The sequence below is a fragment of the Scyliorhinus torazame genome, chromosome 17 (genome assembly GCF_047496885.1).
Source record: "Scyliorhinus torazame isolate Kashiwa2021f chromosome 17, sScyTor2.1, whole genome shotgun sequence".
In the NCBI taxonomy this organism is placed as follows: domain Eukaryota; kingdom Metazoa; phylum Chordata; class Chondrichthyes; order Carcharhiniformes; family Scyliorhinidae; genus Scyliorhinus; species Scyliorhinus torazame.
Window position 1 is genome coordinate 32,613,126 of NC_092723.1, and position 25,032 is coordinate 32,638,157.

The 25,032-nt window shown below is 45.9% G+C and overlaps 1 protein-coding gene across 5 annotated transcripts in view; it reads left to right on the forward strand.

The window, feature by feature from the left end:
- Positions 1–25,032, forward strand: part of tmdd1 (transmembrane and death domain 1) — a 42,154-nt gene extending 17,122 nt beyond the window's left edge. For 2 of the 5 annotated variants that reach the window (XM_072480287.1, XM_072480286.1), the window contains exons 2-5: positions 10,862–11,038; positions 13,055–13,174; positions 19,141–19,293; positions 24,469–25,032. In XM_072480287.1, the coding sequence (XP_072336388.1) occupies positions 10,888–11,038; positions 13,055–13,174; positions 19,141–19,293; positions 24,469–24,851 (807 nt within the window). In that variant the 5' untranslated portion in view covers positions 10,862–10,887 and the 3' untranslated portion in view covers positions 24,852–25,032. Of the gene's footprint in view, positions 1–8,139; positions 8,203–10,861; positions 11,043–13,054; positions 13,175–19,140; positions 19,294–24,468 lie in introns of those variants that run through there. The other 3 variants (XM_072480288.1, XM_072480290.1, XM_072480291.1) reach the window with 3 other exon arrangements.

Here is a 25,032-nt window from a genome sequence, read left to right on the forward strand (position 1 = left end):
ACCAGAATCAGAACTCAGGGAGAGAGCTCAGAGAGAGAGAGAGGGGAGAAGCAGCTAGAGTCACAGTCTGCTCGGCCATGGGAAATGGACAGGGCATAGCAGCCGAGCTAAAATAGCTAAGTACATCTAAGGAAGACTAAAATTTAAAGAGTAGGCAGATTCAGCTCAGAGCCAGCTCTCATAGCTCGGTACATGGGAAAGATAGGACACAGCAACCAAGCTCATCAGCGAATACATCTAAAGAAGACCAGATTTTAAAAAGAAGATTGATTGTCAAGTTGGGTCTGAAGGTCCCTTCAACCAACCAGAAGGATCCAGAAGCAAGATCTTTTTACCTTCTTGTAAAGACAGATTGCATCTTTTAAAAAGAGAAAAAAAAAATGTAATAATAAAATAACTTAAAAGTTTTAACCTGAAACATATTATCAATTACAATGGGCATCATGGTCTTAGGCAAAGGAGGATGGAACTAGACAGGATACTGATTCCTGATGGCTTTACAAGATCCCTTGTTGCAAATTAAGGCATATAGATGTTAGATAAGGGCGTGACCAGTGTCAGAAGTATTGTCCTCTCATGGCTAAATAATTTATTAGCTTTCACTGTTTCAGCTCATGGGAGAATAGTCGTCACTTTATTGAGGTAATAGAGGAAAGCCCCGATGACCTATAGAACTGTAGCTCTAGAAAGTACTAACATCCTCAAGATTCATAGTCAGGAGAAGGGGAAAATTGTTGAGAAAAGAAAAAATAAAGAACATTCATTACCTTTGTGGGTGTCATTTAGTCACAATGTCTGATACACGTTGACGTTAATTCCCCAGCCATTTTATATTTTCACCCATATTATATCATCACTGTCATGTAGAGCAAACATGCAACGTAATGATCTTTGAAAGAAAAAAATAAATGTCAATTCGCAACGTAAGTGTCCCAGGAATTGTGTTGAAATAGCTACCGATGGATTTGATTGAGATCTATGGGGCTCTACTGGTCTCAATATTCAACATTTTCAATCACTGAAATGTTAATAGCCTACTGAACGTACCTAGAAGCTACACTTTTCCTGTTTTAATGGAGGCCGGTGGCGCGCGGCCAACCAACCCACTTCCCGGAAGAAGTCCCAGATTTAAATATTTTGCTCGGGATGTGTGCCTAAAGTGTATTCATTGCTCCTTATTTAACAGTGACTGAGAAGCCTGGAAGCTAATGGAGACGTGGATTGCCTTTCCAGCATTGCTTGTGGGTCAGGAAGAGCCTTAATGCTTCCCCCCCCCCCACCCCCCCACCCCCCCCCCGCCCCCCACCCCCCCACCCCCACCCCCCCGCAACAAAGAGACCTTGTTAACTTCCCCGATGATTGAATCCCTCTGTATTCCAAGCACTCTCAATGCGCACCCCGGCCTACATCTACTACTTGGAACCCTTCAAATGCCCTTTGCATTCTCTGCGATTGTGTCCATCATGTCTGCCTGCAGTCCTTTTCTCTCCTGTTAAATCTCTTATTGCCAGTTGGTAAAGGAGGAGACCAGAAGATAGTCTTTACTCAATTTATTTTAATTCGCAAAGTGAAACATCACACATGTATAGCTCCTATGAGTACGCAGTTAAATTAAATGGGCTAATTAACGGATTAACATCCCTTTAAAATGCACTGTAACGGAAAGCCAAAACATTAAACGCAACTTAGACTGATAATACACACCAGTCCCTGTCACACCCACTGGGCCTAGAAGGCCTCAGTACCAGTGGACACTGCATGTTCCTTCTCCAGGGACATCCGGGCATGGATGTAGCCATGGAAGTGTTTGTTTACATTTGCACAAATCATTATCAAATGAGTGCCCACCCCACCCCCGTCCCCCAACTGAACCTTAATATATACAATTACTGGATTACATTTTCCAAACAAAAAGTAGCAAATAATATGTACAATATTTCAAAACAAATCAAAGAAAGAATGATTTTCCATTGTCACAAGGTGCCTGTTTTTTAGGACGTCCAATAATCTTTTAATACAAACACTTGTTTTCCTGAAACAATCAGATAATTGATGACTCGCATCAACCCATTTGATCACGATAATTTATATCAATCCTTTAGCTTGTTTTCATTTACATTTTCCGTCGAGTGAATATTGTCCCTTGAGGAACAATTATCTCTGTTATATTCAACGGGAAAACAGTTTTAGGACACCACTTATATAGAACTTTCCCTAAAATATTGACAACTGGAATCCCATATCTACTGTTTCCGCAAGAGCCAGTGTTTCTTCAACTAAAGTACTTTTAAAGCTATTTTCTTAGCTTATGATATTCAGAAAGAAAACCTGTCACTGTCAGTCTTGGGGTAACATACTAGGAGAATCATGTTATACCCCTCCTCATGTGGTCATAACACCGTAAACATATTTGTTTAGTTCCCCTTCTGCATCACCACTTTAGACGATTTCAGAAACACTTGTCTCTAAAATGTTTCTCTTTGCATAAACACAGCCTTTATGTCAACTAATCTACACCCCCATGAATATGTGGCTAAAAATACTTTCAGGATTACTTTTCTGCTGTGGGAGAATCCACTCTAACATCTGTATTGGCCAGTCGCTCTGCCAACCCCCAAGCAACAAGCCGCGCACTATAGCTCAAAAAGTTCAATATGCAAGGACCTTTTTTGTACAGATCCATCTATGCAATAAGACTGGCTGTTCCTTATTTGGCACTTCAAGATGAACTCCAAATTGCTTCCAACTATCTAATTCTCTTTCTTTCTCCTCTCGTGTCAGGTTTAAGGTTAGAGTTAGGGTTTACCTCCTCGTTTATTGAGAAGCATAATGTGATAGAATTTTACATTTGAAAGTGAGGTAGATCAATCTGAAGCCAGGGTGCGGGATTTGAAAAAAATAAATTATGCAGGTATGAGGGAAAGATTGGCTGAGGTAGTTTGGTAAAATAGATTAAAAGGTACGATGGTACAGAAGCAATGAATCGTCTTTAGAAAATTATTACATAGATTCCAGCAATATAGATACCTTCAAGGCACAAAAAGCCAACTAGAAGTCAGTCAACTGCAGCGATCCAAAGAGAACCAAGAAGCTGATAAAGAAATAGAGAATATAATATGAATTTAAATTTAAACTAGCAAAAAATATATAAATGGACTGGAAAAGCTTCAATACGGATGTAAAAAGGGAATGTTTGGCTTAGACAAATGTGGGTCCATTACAGGCAGAGTTGGGTGAATTTATAATGGGGAATAGAGAAGTGGCAGAGAAGCCAAATGGGTGGAATCTTACCAGAAAATGGTGAAGGGCTAGTTCCGGTGAGAAAAACGGTGCAAATCCCAATGACAGCATTGACAGGGTTTCTCACGGAAGTTTGAACTTCTTTAAGAAAAACGTTTTCCTCACGTGAATCATGTCATGCTCTCGGCGGCCTCCCGCTGATTCGCTTGCCCCGGATTAACTTAATCGCTGAAATCACTGGGGAGCTCCATGTAAGTGCCTCCCCAGCACTCGCTCCAGTTACATTTGAGAGGATGACTGCCAGGAAGCCAGCATCGCGTTTCTCAGAGGGAGTCCTGACCAGTCTCCTGGATGGCACGCCACAGCGGCAGGATGCCCTGTACCCACATTAAGAAAGCATCCCATTAGCAAGGTGACCGTACTCACCTGGGAGGGCATTACAGCCTTTGTGAGTGCCAGCTCCCTGCAGAAGAGGGTAGGACAGCCATGCTATAAAAAAATGAATGATATTCTTTGCACGGCCAGGGTAGGTCTGCCACCTGCAGTCTCCCAATGCAGTCCCTCACCCACCCCTTGCACCTCAAAGGTGATCTCCCAACCAGTCACATTGCAGGTTACCCACCTGTCATGAGGCCTTCTTCCCCTCCTCTGATAACCACCTTGGTGCCCCCTGTCTCAACTCTGCTCTTCACATCTCCACTCCCACTCCAGTCCCATGCAACCCACTGCTTAACCATCAGAACTGGCAAGATTCCCGCCTACACATGTGAAAGGTGCAGCGCTACGTCTCTCCCATCTCCCGCACTGGTGACTCAGTGAAGATGCGCTTCTCCTGGCAACACCCCCTCCCTCCTGTCCCCCAGCATCAAAGCTCATGTCTCTCACTGCAGCCACACTCCTCCAGTGATGAGGATGCCATGGGCTGAGAAAATGTAGAGATGCTGACCCCACCCTGGAGATTAGTTGGAGGAAAACAACAGAATCCCTGACCTCGAAGGGGGCTGTTGCTGGTGAGAGATCACCCCGTGACTCTAAACTCTATGATAAGCCCCTCATTCTGCATATTTCATTGGCACAATTGACTTGTCAATGAAGGGTGAAATTCCATATCAAGCAAATGAATGCCTCTTCTGACCGATGAGGCACAGCTGATTAGAGTGAAGCATGCAATTGGTATGACAAGCACACATCTAGAGGGCACCCTCATTCTTCCTTTTCACAGCCCTACACATTTATTCCCGAGAGCCAAGCATCCTAGGCAAGTGGAATTGATATTCAATAGAGCTTAACCCCTTGGTCCTCGGAGTGCTGCCTGAGTGTTGGGTTCTTCGCACAGTTTAGTTATGCTTCCCAAAATGAGGGGGTCGTCATTCCTGTGTTATGTGTCACTTTGATAACACTACTTTTCCGCCATGGAATATTTAATGTTGAAAGTAGATTAGTGGATAATGATATTTTGAGTTACACCTGAAGTACCAGTTAATTGTTCCCCAGGCGGTCCTGGGGTTCATTCACATACTACCCGTTCTTCAATTTTGTCATCTGCTGTGGTGTACAAATCTTCTCAAAGTGCTTTCACTCCAATCCTTCTTCCTTTGTACAGCTGCTTGTGTCCAGTATCTGGGCGATTTCAAGATGCCACAATAACTGTATTGTCCAACCCCTGTACACTGTGGAATGTTCCATTTATATCATCAAGACTGCTGAAAATGATTGCTTCACCAGGGAAGTTTTTAAAGTCCCTGTCTTGGGTTCAGACACTGAGAGTGAGGAGACCCAGATGCTGCTAGAGTATCATTGCTGATGAGTTACCCTCAACCATTGCTGTTCTTTGAGGAATAAGAATGAAAAACTTCCCCATCATACACTCCTAATAAAGATTTACACACATCTCCCTGACAACATACAAGTGTCCGGAGACTAGTTGCACTGAGGCTGATATCACATGAATCATAATCTCAAACTGGGACACTCTGACTGAGCGTGAAGGAGGGTGAACCTTGAGATAAGAGGATTCCAATGAATAAAATCAAAATGCTTTCAGTTGACCAGAACATTCACATGCCCAACCAATAAGTTTCAATAAGTGCAATTTATTGACAGTGATCGCGTACGTGTGCGCCACAGATGGCATTTTAACTTTCCGAACCCTACCACTACGTCTTGGTGCAGCCCTGACACCTGCAGCAGGGACAGAGGCAGCCTGCTGGCTTCTTCTTCCTGATCCCTATGATGACCTTGGCAGCTGTCCTCTGGTGATCCAAGAACTGGAGGGCCCATCTTCATTAGGGTCTCCTGCTCAGCGGCAGAAGCATCCTCAGCAGCTTGCACTGCTGCAGTTGTGCCAGCACTGGCAAAGGCTGTGAAAGTCTGCACAGCCTTGGGGTTTCCTGAGTGGAGGCTTCCAGGATATCCCACTGATGCTCATCCTCCCTGCAGGTGGCAGAGGACCCCGGCCTGACTCCTGCAGGAGATGGGGCACTTGGAGGGTGTGTGGCCCTGGAGTGCATTGTCGAGCATGCGTCCAGCAATATCTGCTGCACCACAGTCTCCATGGTGATTGCCAACTTTCCCATGGTAGCCTCGAGGCGCTTGCATATCGGAACCAGAACATCAGATAGAACGCAGATGGATTTGTCCATCTTTCGCTCTAGTCTGCTGAGTGACTCTCAAATTTACGCCTGATATTTCTCCACCTGGTGTTGCATCTCTACCAGTGAGCTGGCAGCCACTTCCAGAGGCTCCTCATCTGACTGGGACTGAGTAGCTGGTTACTCTCCTGCCGCCCTCGATTTCCAGAAATCTGGGCTGTCCCTGCCTCAGACTGCTGCAGGGATGTGTTTGTGAGGTGTTCTCCAGAAAGTGACCATGAGTCTAGTCCAAAGCTATGCCCACTGAGGTGTGTGCCCCTGCGCTGGTCAAGGGTGCTGGTGAGAACCCTAATGTGACAGTTCTTTGTGCGCCCTCTCATGTTCACGTGTGCCCCGGGCACGGAGTGCAGCTCAGCTGCATGATGGCCTCGATTTGCTGGTGCCTGCAAGAAATAAATGACAGTTTTAGTGGATGATCTGAAGCTAATTCGGAGTATATCTGACTCACTGTGATTGTCAAATCTGATGAATTGATGGAGCTGAATTCTGAAGTAGATTATTGAGAGAGGCAACCCTCCGTGTTACCACAGGAGCGATCCCTGTGCTCCCCTGTAAGGTTGGCTGCAGCCTCCTCGAATTCCGTGAGGACAATGATCTCCGCCATCCCTCCCCGGGTCTGGGCTCATTCGCGTTTGTTTTGTGCCAGCTTGCTCACTATGGAAACACTGCTATGCACATCATTACACAATGAGTGCCGACCATCTATAGACATTTAAACTTTACTTTATACAATTAACACCTCACCCCTTAATCATTCTGGCCCCTGATGTCCCCACCCGTGCTTCAGGTCTACTCACTCAACTGCAGATCAGGCTTTTAATCTGGCTTCTGTGATCAAGACATGGAGACAAAATTGGTAATTAATTCTTCTAGGTTTCCCAACAACTAAACAGCTCTGCACACCACCCTCTGCCTCCTTTCTATAAATATCAGGCTGGAGTCTGAAGGGTGCATTTAGATTAATTCCAGTTTAATATTCGACAGAAACTGACAGACTTTTCTGGCAGCATTCTTGTGACCTATGGCTGCCCCCAAGTCAACTTTATTGAGTGAAAATGTTGTTTTTTTTGGTTATTTTTGAACAATCTTTATTTCTCCATAACTGTGCACTGCATGTTATCCTCCACACACTGAGGTGAATTAGCAATGCATGACCTCTGCTCATACTATTTTGCAACCAGTGGCGTGAAGGTGCCCAGTATGTGCTAACATTAGTTCCAACTTGGTACCTTCCATGTGGGAAAGTACCTTGGGCGAGATTCTCCAATATTGAGGCCAAGTGTTCGCGCCGTCGAGAACGCGTCGCGTTTCACGACGGCGCGAACAGGGCCCGGGCACGACCTATTCTGGCCCACACATGGGGCCAGCACGGTGCTGGAGCGGTTCATGCCGCACAGTTGGGGCAGCTCAATCCTGCGCATGTGCAGTGGGGCCGCGCCATCCTGCACATGCGCGGGGAACTTCTTATGCGAGACGGCCCCGACCCAACATGGGGTCGGTGTTCAGGGGCCGGCCGCGCCAGGATGTAGGCCCGGGGGAGAGAAGAGGCAGGCCCGCCGATCGGTGGGCCCCGATCACGGGCCAGACCCCATCGGAGGCCCCCCCAGGTGAAAAAGCCCCCTCCCCCCCACAGGCCGTCCCCCCAGCGTTCCTGCCAAGTTCCCGCCGGCAGCGACCAGGGGTGAACGGCGCCGGCGGGACTGTCATTTTTTTCGCCGGCCACTCGGACCATCTGGGCTGGAGAATCACCGCTCGCCGTTTGCGGAGATTCTCCGAGCGGCCCGGCACGATTCTCGCGGCGCTGGTTTTGGAGGTGGGAGAAATGCGTGCGGGTGTCGGGGAGGCGTGGCGCGACTCGCGCGGCGACCTGGCAATTCTCCCACCCGGCGTGGGGGGGGGGAGAATACTGCCGCTTGTTTCTGGTTTCATTCACCATGCTGCCCAGCCAACATCAGGAACTTGCTCTGAGGGAAATTTGAGTGTAAAATACATCATTTCATGGCATCGCACAAGAAGCAAACACTTTCTTCCATCTGGCATTCTGGTTGTCCAATATTTCTTTGTTATGATATGAAGGGTTGATTTATTTTCCCCTTTGATCAATGGAATTTAAATGAGCAGACAATAGAACCCAGGTGTATTCTTAGTTGGGTTCCTATTGTAATTTTGCTTGGTTCTAAATTCCAAAGTATGTATTTAAATCTAAACTCTGACAGAAATTCTCTGCTCACACCCGAGATGAGACTTGTAAGAGGACTAGCAGTGTTACTTTTCTCCGTCAGAGCATGCTCCGTCAGAGGAGAGGACACAGGTCAGATGAAAATTTACTCTTGAGAACCCCCTCGACACTATATCATTGTAAAAAATCTCCATAAATGAACCATGATTTGTAGAAATCCAAGATCTAAATGTTAGGGATTGGCCTCATCTGGCTAATTTAATACTGTTCACGTTGGGTTGCCTTTTATTTTGTGGGCCGTTTATATGTGCTTGCACTTAAGACAAAATGGTGGTCCTTATGGTGTGCATAGATGCTAATGTGCTGTTTGTTAGAACTAGTACATTATAAAGCATTCAGAATAAAATATGTAAATATTTAAAAAATAGGCATTGGGAATTCTGCACCAAACTGTAGTTAGTTCCTGTGGTGTTTTGAAACCATTGGTATGCTCCCTCAGAATGTTGTTTTTTGATTTTTTAATCTTCTCCACCTCATTCCATTGTATGAACATTCTGATTGGGTTGGTACAATCAACAGTCAATTGTGATTTGGGAAAAAGAGAAAGGAGGGATCGAGTGAGACACACACACTCATAAATATACACACAGGGTGAAATCATATAAATAAATGAAGACGAGTATGAAATCTTTTAAGTTCTATTCATAACCAAGGCATCAATTGTTTAAGATAATAAAGCCCAGCACAATTTCACCACTAGGGAGAGTCCCCCATTTCAAATCATTGTTTGCCTGACTTATGAAACTCTTCACCTTCCACGCCCCTATAACTCTTTCGAAACAAACTGAATCACTTTCACCTATTACACAATTGGATTGGTTTTGTCTCTTCTCTCCAATGTTTATCGTCTCCAATACTTTTGGCACAAAGCATCGTCTTAAACCCTGAACTGCACGATTGTTAGCACTGCTGCCTTACATCTCCAGGGACCCGGGTTCCATTCTGACCTTGGTGACCGTCTTTGTGGAGTTTGCATGTTCTCCCCGTGTCTGCATAGGATCCCTCCCACTGTCCAAAGATGTGCAGGTTAGTTGGGGTTACGGGTATAGGGTGGGGGAGTGGGCCGAGATAGGGTGCTCTTTCGGAGGGTCGGTGCAGACTCGATTGGACATCAGGCCTGCCAGCCCCAGAATGAATGCAGAGGCTGCCGGATGCAGAGGTGGGCTGTGCGGAAGGCCTGCCTCTGTGCTTTGGTACTTTGTTAAACAAATTTAAAGAATAAGTAAAACAGCAAACAGTCCTCCTGCCCTCATTCCCCAGCTCCCCCCATTCCCCACACACTCCCCTTGTCCCATGCATGCCAGCCGATGCTACCTCATATCCCTCACCTAACCCCCCACACCCCCCCACCCACCCCTACCGCCTATGCAAATCCATATCCCTCCACCCACGCCTACAGCCTCTCATAACATCTATGCCAACTTATCCCCCCCTTCCTAATCCCCATGGCCCCTCATGCCCCCTATCCTCCCACATTCTCATTGCCCTTATTATTTTAAAATGTTATTGTTAAGATGCAAAAAACAGAATTGGACAGCTTGTGTATTCCAGAATGGTATTAAGAAATGGCAAATTGTGTTGTATATTAAGCAACAAGGCTTAAATTACAATGAAGTGTATTAACAGATAAATATTCATTTTTCTGACGACTATTTTAGCAGAGGCACCTTACATGCACAGATTAATGTCAGTGCTAAGATCTGTGCACAAATATCCCACAGAATAATTTTAGGGCCAGGAAGGCATGCAAAAGAGAACCTGTGGATTTTAGGATGAGAAAGAATATTTCACTGAAATAGCTCACTACCCCCTTGTATTTGAAGCCTATTATATGGAAAATTATTGGTTGGTGCCAAACAGCTACAGTTCTAACTGCGCTGAACTCCAGTTTCGAGGCAGCTCAGGAACATAGGTAGAGCTGGAATACCATATGCTATTTTAAATGACAAACAAGCTCTTGAATAAAAGCACACCTTGCTATTTCAATAATAGGGCATTCGTTGATTGGAGTGAAGAACCCTATCCCACCTCCAGCAGAAACAAAGTTTCAATCCTTTAAAAACCCTTGGCACATTAGCCAGTCCCACTCACTGCCAGGGCCAGAGCTTTTCTTCACAGGAAAGAAGTGTTGAAAGAAGTTCCCTGCACCAGACAAATCCCTTATTCATTTTTGAATTGGGTGCAGGGGCCTGGGGAAGGAACAGAACTCGGGGATCGGGGTGGATCAGACCACCAGATACAGGCTCAGTCCAGTAGGTGCTCAGGATCCAGGTGGAAGCTAGTGCTAAAATGAGGCAGGTGAGATGTTGAGTAAGCCTCAGGCAGGAGCCACAAAGGGCTGACCTTGGAGAAATCAACCGTTAGGTTCCGAGATGAAGACTACCTTGGTATCATCTGCCTTGGAGACAGGGGTTGTATGGAAATATGCACTACAAGAAACTAGGACACTGACAGCTACATGAATAATACTCTAATGGATGGAAGTGGGCTGATAATCTTGAAAATATTTGAGAGACTATAGAGAGCTGAGAAATCATAGATACACTTTTCTTTATTCCCCATGTTTATAATTTGTAAGCAAAGTTATCCAGTTAATACATCATGGAATTGAGTGTATCATTGGTATCGCTGGTCATGGCATATTCTGTGTGCAGCAAAAAAAACATTCGCAAAACAGTCCCATAGGTCTCTCTTTCATTTACTGATGGTATATTCACATTCTTTCCTTTAGCTGCTGATGATATAGGACTTCATCAAATGACTCGAATAGCAGAACTGCTCACCACTGTTGAATGTGAGGAACTTCACGCAAAGCTTACTCAGCCTGAGAAAGACATTATGAAGGAGTTTGATGAAATGTTGGAGGGAAATGACAATTTATTCAAGACCAGGAAACGCAGAGAAATCAGTAGGTAATCTCACCTAACTGACCTGATGCTCCCACATCAAGCCTCACCTGTAATGTTTCCATCCTAGTGCATTACAACCTAAAAATGTGAAATATTCTCGTTGTAAGTGTATTGGGGTAGGGCCTTTGAATGTATTGGGGTAGATTTTCTGTCAGCCTGGACAGAAGGCACTGATTTTAAGCAGAGAGCAGGTGGTGGGCACTCCCAGCTCCCCCATAGTCCCACAGGGAGGCCTAAATCCATCTCACTAGCGCAAAATGGAGCCATTTTAACAATTGCCAAGCTTATTACTCACCAATTGAGGAGTGTTAAACTTGCCCCTTAAGAATCAATGTTTAATCCTACATTTTGAAAGAAAAATGTGGTTTAATAAGTTATGTCAAACATACTCTTACAAGAACGAATGCCTTAACCTTATTGCTTTTGAAATGAATAAAGTGCTGGTTCAGAGATGCATTTACTATCCCTTCTGAATGGCTAAGGTTCCTTACTTTGACTGTGTTATGACACCCTGGGCTAGTGCGCAGTCAATTCCAGCCCCACCTGACCCGGAGTCACAACGCAAGTGAATACACCAATAATTATTTGAAGAATACCAAAGTCTTTGGCCCTTGGTTTCCTAATAATTACAGTCACCAGGTTTGTCAGCTTAAACAAAATGACTTTATTTATAACAAGAACTATAATGAAATCTGCAGCAAATACCACTGATTAACTATTATCTAATTTCTAATTCCCCACTTTAACTTGCCCCTACCCTCTACACACACACATGACAGGCAGACACAGAGAGGAAGAAAGGGGTTAAAAAAACCTAAGTAAAAGGGAAAAAAGTCTTTGTTTCAGAAGGGTGTTTCCGGCACCTTACTCCTCTTCAAATATTGCTTTCAGTTCGAGGTTTTAATGTAGATTCCTCCAGGTACCTGTAGTTTCAGGAATACAGCACTCACTGCCAATCTGGAGAGAGAGAGAGAGAGAGAGAGCGAGAACAGGTTATTGTCTTTGCTTGCAGATTGTAATGGATTCTCTGTAGATTCATTCATTCAGGTTCTCTGCAGCTTCAGGAATACAGCACTTCAGGAAGACAGCATTCACAGCCTTTCTGGAGAAGGAAAGAAATGCAGGTGCTCGTCTTTCTGTGTCTAGGACTCAACTGCTCCCTTAGGTCTCTGAAAACCATCCCACTGGGATAGAATCCAATCACCACCTGTTACCGGGTAGAGTTTGACCTTTTGGACAATTCATTGTCCACCAACCAATTAATCATCCGAGTCCCATCCCGTCTCTCTCTCTCTGGTGGGGAAAAGTCTGAATCTCCTATTCAAATTAGAAGAGGCTAGCAAAGTATTCTCTCCTGTAACTAATGAGGTCCTTATTCCCTCTGCTGCTTGGCTTAAAGATACAAGTCTATTAATCACCCATGGATCAAAAATGATAACGGCAAAATAAAAGAAAGGGGAAATAAGGGAATAAACAGGAAGGACACTGACATCTGGACTATGGTTACACCACAATATTAGTCTGAAACAAATAGCTGTGTGCAGCAAATCAAACCAGTGTTATAATCCAGGTTACATCTGGCTGTGAATCCCAATCTGCCTCCCAAGATAGAACTCCATGGGGATTTTGCAGTATTGGAAGAGAATGGAAGGGAGTTTCTGCTTTCTCATAATGGAGACTGTTACATTTGTAAAGTGCCGAGGATGTCCTGTGCCTATCTAGTGGCTTCACACCGCCCAAAAATTATTTTCCACAGTTTCAGAATAGTTTGCTGGAGACAGTCTCATACTATTTGGCTTAAGTGTGCTTAGGAATCAGTTAAGGGCTGACCTATGCTGTCACTTATATATTTTTACACACCCAAAACTGCTCTACACCAACACACAAGTGCCAATATGATCACTACCACACATAAAAAAACAGTCCTGAAAGGAAATAGCTTTCAGCGAAGATGTTACAACTGTAAGTGACATCTTCTATGTCTTTCTCATCATTTATTTATGTCTGTTTCCTAGCCAGTATCAATGACTGCAACAACATTCTGATTGACTGGTTGAAGAAAGAAGGTGACAGCATGTACTGGGACCGACTGTCTCGTGCACTCAGGCAGGTTGGGCGGGACGATGTTGATAAAGGTATTATCTTTCTTATTGGTAATTATTGCAAATGTTTCAGTAGGACACTAATTTGATAATCTGACTTTTTATTTATAAGCTCTATGAGATTCTTAGAATTGAAAGAGACACAGACCTTGTGATGAATTATAAAGTTTTATGAAGTAACAGGCTCGAGATTAATAAATCAGACAGATACTTATTGCTATGTTTTAACCCAAGAAGGAAACCAAGACTAAGAAAAGGAGGAGAAGGATCCAAGTATTCTCATTTCACACAAACAAGTGGTGACAGAGCATATAATCTAGGCTGAAACCTGCGTGCAATTTTGAGAGACTGAAATATTTTCAACCATGCTATCTGCAAGATTAAATTCATTACAGCACACGCATTGTGGATGAATGAATTATAATACAGCTATAATAATGCATTTACAATTAGCAATGTTGGTCATCTATGTTGCTCATCATAGCAGTAAGAGTTTTGCAGAACATTTAAAAACGTTTCTTCGCTTTCCCAGGAGCGTACTACAAATTATAATTTCATTGAGAAGTGGGAATAATGGATTTATTTCTTTCCCTTGTGCTTGAGAGGGTTACTGCATACTATAATTTCAAGGTTTACAAAGCATTAGAATTAATAACATGACGCTCATACAGCCAAAGAAAAATGCACGGTTTCTCCTACCAACTAATTATAATGAGTTAGTTCTTTTAACATTGTCACAGCTACTCAGTTTGTAAGTTTAATTGTGACAAACCATTAGCTGAACAAATAATAATCACATACAAACTTTATACTGCATGTGTTTGGGAGAATAACTAACTTCCAATTGAAGACAATGGAAACAATGGAAGCGATTCAGTGGCCTTGCGCCCGACTTGGTGCCAGGAAGAGGCCTTTGAGGCCTTCATGGGCGGCACGGTGGCACAGTGGTTAGCACTGATGCTTCACAGCTCCAGAGTCCCAGGTTCGATTCCCGGATTGGGTCATTGTCTGTGCGGAGTCTGCACGTTCTCCCCGTCTCTGCGTGGATTTCCTCCGGGTGCTCCGGTTTCCTTCCACAGTCCAAAGACGTGCAGGTTAGGTGGATTGGCCATGCTGAATTGCTCCTTAGTGTCCAAAAAGGTTAGATGGGGTTACGGGGATAGGGAGGAGGTGTGGTCTCAAGTAGGGTGCTCTTTCCATAGGCCAGTGCAGACTCAGTGGGCCGAATGGCCTCCTTCTGCACTGTAAAATGCTATGATTCCCAAGCCAGAACTAATCAGGATAGAAGCAGTATCTAGTTTGATTAACTTTAGCTCCACCTCCACAAGTGCCTCATCGGGAGCACATAAATTCCACCCGTTGACGTTAATAAGTAACTGGTGTTCAGAGTTAGATCTTTGCATTCTATCAACCAAATTATCTGCTGGAATTCTCCAGCCATTAATATTCTCCTTTCCTGTCAGCAGCGCACACCCACCCACGGGTTTCCCTGTGACATGGGATGGCTTCAATGGGAAATCCTATTGACAAGCAGCAGCAACAGAGAATCTCGCCACCAGCGAATGGCATGAGGGACTGGAGAATCCTGCAAAATGCTGTGATATAAAAGAAACTATATGCAGCACCACACACAAATCCTCATGATGAGGTTACTGTTACGATCCCAGTTGGTGTTATAACTGAACAGAAAGATCCCAAAATGGAACTCTGGTTCAATAGACAGTCTGTGGGATTCTCCATCGGCGGATCCTCCGCTTCGCCAGCAGTGCACCCACCCCCGTGGCTTTTCTGACACGTGTGCTGGCCACAATAGGAAACCCCATTGTCCGGCTGCCGGAATGGGCGATCCCGCTGCCGGTGGGGTCGCGCCAGAAAACAGGGTTGACGGGATGGAGAATCCCGCCCTGCCACCCTGTAACTTGGCTTTTCTTTTAGAAAACGTGGAGGAACAGAGTCTGCTAGTTAGTTTTAACAACAATAATTTTTGTTATTAAACATGAAATATTGGATTATGATACAATACTACTTTACTCCTTCCTTGGCTTCACAAATATACACATATTTTAAGGTTAACATAATTACAAAGTATTTATTAAGCTACAATGGTCTCAGGGCAAAAAGTCCCTTTGAACACAAAGACTGGCAGCGGCAAAACACATACTCTCCATTCTGAGCCCAGTGAATTTCTGTGAATTTTCCCTCAAAATCCCCCCAAGATGATTCTTATACCATGAGCCACCTTATCTCACTGGATTCCAGCTTCCCCACAAGTGATTTCAAATTCCTCTTTCAAAAAGACAAACTTTCATATCTCATTTTAAGTAGTGCTTTCTCTCAGTTATTTTTCATCAAGGATTCACTCACAGGTTTTACACCTTCCCCCTTCGGGATTTCTTTGTCTTCACAGCTGTTTTATATATCGATTCCCAGACAGTAAGCTTGAGGTAATGATGGGATCAGCCATGATCACACTGAAGGTGTCTAGGCTCGGGAGGCTCAATAACCTACTCCTGCTCCTCGGTCATGTGTTCAAGGGAGGGTATCCCTTAAAACCCCCTTGTTTTTTCCAACAGTTACTCAGAGAACAGATCTAAGTTTCTAGAAGTAAGCATTTATCATTCACAGCACTTCCCCAATACTCATGCTCCTGTTTAATTTAAATTACATGTAAGTAAGCCAATAGCAGATTAAGAGCAATGCACCAACTCATTCTTCCTGGATTATCTCGGCTAAATTCTATTATCCCCACATATTTGTGAGTTAACATGATGTTGTGCTTCCGACTTTAAAAGCATGGAATTAAATCACTTTACTCCATTAGACAAATTCAGTGATTCCATTCCCCAGGGAGAACAGGTCAGAGAATTACTGCCACACCATTGTAGCCCTGTTTCCAACCTGCACTATTTATCAGTGTGATGCTCCATTATGAACACAGGATTAATCAGTTTATCCTCATATGAATGCATTTCTTTAAATGTAAAGTACTAACCCACAGGGCAGAATTCTCTGTTTTTGAGTCTAAGTGTATTATGGGAAGCTTCCTGTTGGCCAGAATGGCTGGATCCCGTGTCAGATTCACGGTTGGAAGCTCATTAATTATACACAGGTGAGTTCCCCTCTGAACCACCTGGGGAGTTGGCAGCTGATTTGTCCCCTACTAGCAGCTAGCAGATTCGAAGGTCTGGGTGTCATATGTAAACACTCTCTTCGGCCCAATATCTTCACCAGACCATGTAGGTAGTCCAGAGGCCAGAAGCAAAAGGCAAGCAACCTCAAGGGGAAGTCTGTACCTTGATTCAACTATCCTCCCCCCGAGCTCATCACCTGCTCATCCTATGTGGGCCTCTATCTACCCCACCCCGTTCTGGATTCTTCATGCATCTCCTTACAGTAAACAATGTTGTATCCCTTTGACTTCCTTGTTTGTGAGCATTTCATTCAGGCTTGTTAGGGTCGAGGTTCCCTCCCCTCAATTTTCCCTTTGCCATCCATTGTTCGTCATCAACATGCACCTTTGCATGCCTTTGTACCCTGTCGTCCTTCTATCCCCAGCTTTAGCACAGCCCTCCTTCCACATTGCCCCACTGGTCTTCATCAACACAACCACTCACCTCACACAACACCCCTGGTCTAACTTTGAAAAGTTGGAATGGAGGGTCCATGAGTCCTGCAGCACAGTGCTGTCAATAAAGATCAGCTCAGCATGGAGCTGGGGGGGCATCAACCTGTCTTTCCCGGCAGAGTGCCGTTCAGTGTAACAGAAATGGCGCAGCGCTATGGCAGGTAGGCTATGCATTTGCACTCACCTCGCTGTTTAATGAGAATTCATCAGATGCAAATGAATGCAAAATGGGATTCACACTGCCAGGCACCAGGAGAGCTGACCCGCCATTTACTTGCCATTGGGAGTATTGCAAACTGGTTTTACGCAGGCGGGTTTCCATCTTGTTGGCTCCTGTTGCATTCTCTACACCTGCCCGCCACCAAACCCATTACAGGTAGGATGGGAGAATTCCATCTATATTGTTTAGTTAGGATGGAAGGCAGCCAATAGAGTGGCCAGCCAATATGGGGAGTGGCAGCAGAGATGTTGTGGTTTTAGTGGTTAAGCCTGCCACAGCTAAAATGGCTGTGCTTGGCTGGAGGTAGCTGCCCTGCCATTAGAATAATTTACTGTACTAGGGCCTCTGCTGTCCTGCCTCCTGTTACCATCATGTTGGCTTGGCATGCAGTTTCCACTGCTCTCCTCTTCAGGATTAGATTATAATCCTTGAGGCTTCAAGAATGGTGCAATCGGAGAGTAATCTATATTCCTGTTGGCTTGGGATGGTTTTTGCTGCTTGTTTCTGGAAATTGCAGTTGGTCAGATAGACCATAAAAGGAGTGGCAACATCCCTATGTCATTTTAAGATGGTTTAAGATGGAGAAGGGCTCCTGTAGGGGTCCGGGGCTGCGGCTGCTGGCAAGGGCGCCAATCCCGATAGCTCCGGCAAAGTTCTCGGTGAGTCTGGTGGTGGTGGCCACTTTGAAGATCTGGAGGCAGTTTAGGCAAAGTTTTAAGTTGTGGCCGGGCCAGGGTGGATGCCAATTAGGGGGAATCATGGGTTCAAGCCGGGCAGGATGGATGCGAGGTTTCGGATATGGGATGAGCGGGCGGTCAAGGAAATTAAGGACTTGCTTCTTGGGGGATGATTTGCAGGCCTCCCTGTTGCTGGAGGCGGTAATGTCAGCGGGAGGGTTGAGAGGGGGGTTGTTTTGGCGATCTGTGGGAGGATCCTGGAGGGCTGCAGGGTGTCTATGGAGGGGATTAAGGTGAAGTGGGAGGAAAAGCTAGGGGGGACGATGGAAGAGGGATTGTGGTGTGAAGTGCTGTGGAGGGTAAATACCTCAACCTCGTGTGCGAGGCTGGGGCTGATACAGTTGAAAATTGTGCATAGGACGCACCTCACAAAAGTGAGGCTGAGCCGGCTGTTTGAGGGGGTGGAGGATGTCTGTGAGCAATATGGGAGGGGCCCTGCCAACCACTTTCACATGTTTTGTTCCGGCCCGAGGCTGGAAAGGATTTGGCAGGAGGTATTTAACACAATCTTGGGGATTAAGGTGAAGTGGGAGGAAAAGCTAGGAAAAGCCACGGATGTGGAGCCCAGTCCCCTAGAAGCCATTTTCGGGGTATCGGACCAGCCCGAGTTGCAGGCGGGTGCGGGGGCAGATGTTTTAGCCTGTGCCTCGCTGATTGATTGTAGGCGTGACCGATTGGGGTTGTGGTCAGCTTCTCCACCCTGTGCCTTGACATGGTGGGGGGACCTGCTGGAGCTTTTGACCTTGGAGAAGGTGAAGTTTGAGTTGAGGGGGGGGGGGGGGGGGGGTGGTTGGGGGGGGGGGGGGGCGGTTGGCGAAGAAGGATTCTTGGGGTTTGTTTATTATGGATTTTCGGGAGATGGTTGCCGTTGAATGCTGAGGGGGAGGAAGGAGAGGTTGTGGGCTTTGGGAGGGGTACTGTTTTCTTTTTTATATTGTTGGGGGTGTTTTGTTTCTGTTTCTCTTCTGTATGGTGCAAATGTTGAAAATATGGCGAATAAAAATATATATTTTTAAAAGTTTAATCTGACACCCATGCAGTATCAATACGGTATGCATTACAAACTCGGCCTCTACTTGTTGCTGTGACTGTGGGAATCTGCAGGTATTGGCAAATGAGAAGACCAAGGGTGGGATTTTCCGACCCTTCCTGCCGGCTGGATCCTCCAGTCCCGCCGAAGGGGTGGCTACGCAAAACGCCATAGACATCGGGAGGACTAGGAGATGCTGCCGACAGCCTCTGCCGCCGGAACACATGCCGTGGAGGGGGCTGAGATAAAATTTTATGGTGACAATGTGTTCACATTTTCAGCATTATGTTTTCATGAAGTATTACTTGAGGGTGGGTGGGGGGGGAACTCTTACGACAGAAAACATTTGCACAAATATGAAAAACAAATGTCACTCCTTTTTGCCAGAACTGCGGAAGAACATGAACCAGGACAAGACTTTGGAAGTGAATAAGAATATTGTAGAATACGGTAAAACATTAGAACATGCCCACTCCTCCCTGATTGTGACTGATGATGAGATTAAAATCGAAGAAAATAACCGAGACAAGCGTAGTGAATGTAAGTTCAAATTATACCAGTTGTACCTGTATGTGGAGTCACAATTAATTACTGTCATACGGCAGAACAAGAGAGCATGTTTTTTTTTAGTCTTTCGTGGGTATGGGGGTAATTGCTAGGCCAGCATTTATTGTCCATCCTCAAAGGTCCAGGAGAAGGTGGTGGTGAACTGTCCCTTGGACTCCAGCAGTCCATGTGGTTCATGTACACCAACAGTGCTGTTAGGGAGGGATTTCCAAGATTTTGACCAGCAACAGTAAAGGAACGGCAATATATTTCCAAGTCAGGATGGTGAGTGACTTGCAGGTACATTTCGAGGTTGTGCTGCCCTTTTCCTTCTAGATGGTAACGGTCACGGGTTTGGGAGGTGCAATTGAAGAAGACGTGATGAGTTGCTGCAGTGTATCTTGTAGACAGTGCACACTGAGTCGATGATGGAAGGACTGAATGTTTGTCCTGGATGATGTCGAGCTCATCAAGGCAAGTGGAGGGTATTCCATCACACTCCTGACTTCTGCCTTGTTGATGGTGGGCAGGCTTTGGGGAGTCAGATATTTGCTCTTGGGCCAGGTGCACAGATACCGGGAATGCTCAGCTCTGCAAAACTGCCCACTCGCAGTTGGGATTTTCATTAGAATTCAGGTTTTCCATCCCCAGAATGGATGCTGAGGCTGCCAGACACAAAAACAGACCTGGACAAAGATCTGCCTCTGTGCTCCGGCACTTTGTTGAATTAAATTAAAACAAAGATAAAAATGAAGAACAGCCCGAAAACTCCCTCACCTTCCCCCACACACTTCCCTACCCCATCCATGCCAACCCATGCACCCCACCCACACCCCATGCAAGTATCGTCCTTACACCAACCCATGGCCCTTTACCCATCCCCCATGTTCCCTTATACTCCCTATGCTTCCCAACATCCCCATGGCCTTTTATAACCCTTATTCCAACTTGGTGCCAACACACACCAACCCATACCCTCCACCACCGTTTGTACTTAGCCCCTCCATTCTAATTGACTAGGTTTGCCAGTTCCTTGACAATTTGACAGTTTCTTGCCAGTTTTGCACTGCAGAAACTCACCAAGGGTCTTCCAGCTCTTCCAAATCCATGACCAGTTTCATCAAGAAAGGCAAGGGCAGCAGATGCACAGGAACACTATCACCTGAAAGTTCTGCTCCAAATCACACACCACCCCGACATGAAAATATATTGCCATTCCTTCACTGTTGCTGGGTCAAAATCCTGAAAATTCCTCTCTAATAGCACTGTGGGTGTACGTGCACCACGTGGACTTCTGCAATTCAAGAAGGTGGCTCACCATCACCTTCTGAAGGGAAATTACGGATGGGTTTTAAATGCTAGCCTAGCCAGTGATCCCCACATCCTGCAAATGAATTAAACAGAAGCTCCTTGGTTGCTTTGACAATTCCAATTATGCACAATTTGCACATAATCATGTTTAATTTTAACAATCCCAAAGGGTGCCTTGCCTCTTCCAAAGCTGGCCCCAGATCATACCCAAAGGGCAGCACCCCCCCCCCCCCCCCCCCACACCACCATAATGATACCCTGGCTACCAAACAAATCCTTCAGACCTACACTTACCTGAACACTTCAGTTTTCACACGCCTAGCCTACTGAAATCCTACTCAGAGAAGGCAGCTGGTTATTTAAATGGTCAGCAGCCTCCATAATCTGCGCATGTGCAAAATGCGTCCAGATTCTAATCATGTCGGTGAAAATCAAAAGTGCCACGTTCGGGGGTGGAACACAGAGTTTCCAAACACACCTGCCACCGCAGACAGGCTTTCTGACGTGGCGAAAACCCGCAGCGGAGTTATGGCCTGTTAAAAACGGTCTCTCATCATTTAATTTTCCCTTCTCTTTCACTTTGGAGGTTCGATACAAGAGCCAGAAAAACCCATTGAAGTTCTGTAATCTGGTTTGGACAGCCACCAACCAAATATGCTCAAATTCAATATTCATCACCTGCTTTTGAATCTAACATTTTATGAGTAATTTGCTTTCTGCTAACAAAATGTGACACCCATAAACCTGTCTTTTTCAATGGTGAAACTATGAAAAATTGCTGAGATTTCTGAAGTTCAAGGAACCAGTTACAAAATGCATGGATCTCCACTGATGTACAAAATGATGTGGAGATGCCGGCATTGGACTGGGGTGGGCACAGTAAGAAGTCTTACAACACCAGGTTAAAGTCCAACAGGTTTATTTGGAATTACTAGCTTTCGGAGCATAGCTCCTTCATCAGGTGAGTTACTCACTGGTGTTGTAAGATTTCTTACGATGTACAAATAGATATAGGGTGCTATTTAATGGAGGTTCAGGAAGTGGAAGCCCTTCCTGTTGATGTAGGGCGCTCCCTGATGGCCCTCTGCATGCAAGGTGATATGAGTGCCATCAACAGCCCCCTGGACTTGGGCCATCCCGGCGATGGCAGAGAATCCTGCTGCCCGGGCATCTTGTTGGCCCTGGTCCATGTCAATGTTTATATAGTTTGCAGCCCAGGATGCACATGTAGGCTGTAGCTTGTAAAATGCCACACATGTCCCCGCTCGAGCCCTGGAATGCCCCTGAAGCGTAGAGGTTCAGATCTGTGATGACCTTGATGGCCACCTGGAGAAGGTATCCCCTTCTTCCACATGGTACCAAGTCAGCGAGGACATGTCAGAGAGGTGCCACATCATCCCCTTGTAAAACATGCTGTCCGTCATCTGTTCAAAAGATCAGCGACGCCTGTAAACATTGGGTCGTCGCCTCCCTGGCCTGATGAGTGGCCAGATCCTCAGGGTGTGGGGCGGGGCCCTGCAGAAGGGCTGCTGCCTCAAGCCTCTGTCGATGCCAGCAGCACCATGAGGGCAGCTTCCACGGGTTCCAAGATATCATCCATCCCGTGCAATTTCTCTAAGTATTGGAGAGGGTGAGAGACTGACAACCAGCAGTGCCATCCATCCCAGGACCCTCCAGTCTCCCATTGCTTCCCCCCTCTCCCCCCCACATTCCATGCCATTGAACACGCCCTGCCCATGTACCCCCAGCTGCAGCGGGGCCCCTGGTCACCGGACCCCAGACCCTGTACCCCGGACACCCGCACGTACCGTTACCTGGACCGGGTGTTAGTCCCCTCCCCGGTGCACACACCCACGCACTGATCATGGAAATGTACCCAATGCTGGGGCCCAGCCCTTGGGTGTTCGGATGTTGGCTGCTGTGTCTGTGGTTTTGCTTCCTTTTCATAGAATTTACAGTGCAGAAGGAGGCCATTCGGCCCATCGAGTCTGCACCGGCTCTTGGAAAGAGCACCCCACCCAAGGTCAACACTTCCACCCAATCCCCACAACCCAGTAACCCCACCCAACACTAAGGGCAATTTTGGACACTAAGGGCAATTTAGCACGGCCAATCCACCTAACCTGCACATCTTTGGACTGTGGGAGGAAACCGGAGCACCCGGAGAAAACCCACGCACACACGGGGAGGATGTGCAGACTCCGCACAGACAGTGACCCAAGCCGGAATTGAACCTGGGACCCTGGAGCTGTGAAGCAACTGTGCTATCCACAATGCTACCGTGCTGCCCAGTGTTCCTGCAGTGTTCAGGCACAGTGCTCAGGCATCATGGTCTGATTGGTATGCCAGGCAATAACTCCCACATGCCTACCCACAGGAATCCACATGGGTAGTGAAGTGCTCATTTAACTATCATTACCAATTCCCTATTAGCAATAGCCTTCAGTCTGGCGGCCAGAGGCCTCAGGGTGGGAGTTCTGGACGGTCGGGGAGACAGAAAGGCAGGAGCTGGGGTTGCTTCCTTAATGGGTATTCACGATCCACAGGGTGGCTTGGCGGACCTTCAGACACTGAGACACCCATCCTCTCCCAGCCCAGGGGCAAGCTCCCCACCAATGGCAAAACCCTCCACAGGGCTTCCTCATCATCCACCCTCCCCCCCCCCCCCCCCCCCCCCCCCCCCCCCCCCCCCCCCCCCCCCCCCCACCCCCCCCCGCCCCCCCCCCCCCCCCCCCCCCCACCGAGCAGTGGGGCAGCAACCCGGATCTCCGGGCTCATTGCCTGGGAGCAATGATGGCTGCTCACCTACTCGAATCCCCACAGCAGCCATTCCAGGAGGTGGTTAGATCACGGGAAGCCGTTAGATAAGGGGTCGTTCTCATTAATTGTATGGAGATTGACTTTAAGTGGCGATTATTGATTACTCGCCATGCCATGGTGGAATCCTGATTACGCCAACAGGACCATGCTTGTTAGATCGCAAACTGATTGCCGCCCGGCACGGTTCTCGGTTTTGGCCTCTCCCGCAATCTAACAGCCGCATTGTGCGCTCGCTCAAGCGCGACGCGGCCGTAAACTGGCGCCCATAATTTAGGTTTATTGAACTTCTTAAAAAAGAATCCATACCACCTCAATTCTGTGGTACGATCATTCAAATAACTACCGGCACAAAAGAAATGGAGTATGGTCAGAATTTACATTTTGTTTAATAATCTTCACTAACAAAATCGCATTCAATGTGTACACCTGTACCAGTGTTGCCAGTTATTACATTACAGCTCTGCAGGATCTTTTGATTTTTTTTTTTTGCTTCCTCTTCTTGAGATGAGGTGCTTTGGTGTTACTCAGTAACCCATTGAACTGCACAAATGAGATAACAAAAAAATCATTGCCCAATTAATACAAGTTAAGTATCAAGATGGGTGCCAAAGTTAACACACTCTAGCGAGTTGGCGAACCCATTGCCATGACAAACACTGAACTGTGTCTTGTCAACGTAGTTTGTGTTGATGGTTTGTGAAGAAATCAATAGTACATCACAATTGCTCCAAGTTGGTTCTCTATTTTACAAATCCTTTCCCGACAATACCAATAGCTGACACCTTGCTACTGAAACCAATTTGGATACAATATTTGGACTATAAGGCAAATAATTTCTTCTGTTAAGTCGAAGTTGCAAACAAAGGAAAACAATGAGCATTTATTGAGAGCTTGTGGGCCGTGGATGTTTTAGCATAAAGTGTGCTCACTTATTTACCTCACGCTCCCTCTCACAAACGCTTTACTCCATGCTTATACAATTTTCTCATTTGTACATTTATCGATCAGTGATCTGATGGAATCTTTTTTTATTTTCAGTTCTGGAAATTAACTGGGATGAGCTGGAGCTAATTGTTGAAATGGAAAAACTCCCACCTTATCCTAGAGAACTTACTGAAGGATTCCGGACAATTCTTTGGGGGGTGCTTTTTGGATTTGTTGGCTCCACCTTCCTGGGTGCCATGAGCCTATATTTTATCATTAAAATAACAGAGGAAGACTGTACGGAGATAATGCGTCGATCCAGTGTGCTGCACCGCATCAAGCGCCGAAGTAAACCAGTGCAGCGAATGGTCTACTCTTCTGACGATGAAAGTTCACATGGAGCCAAACCATCGAAACAGTTCAGACACTACTTCCCTTCATTCCATGCAACAAATCATAGTCGAGAAAAGCCAAAAGCAAGTATGACCACAAACTGAACTGGCACTGGGTCACATGAAGTGCTCAATGCGAAAGGAAATCTAGAAACTATCCGGTTGCTTTGATTGGCATTCAAAAGGGACATTTCCGTTCCCACAGTGATGAGGAAAATTCCAAAATTTTGGCCTTGTGCATTTGTTACGCTGGATATAGAAATAAAGACCAGTAATGGACACATAA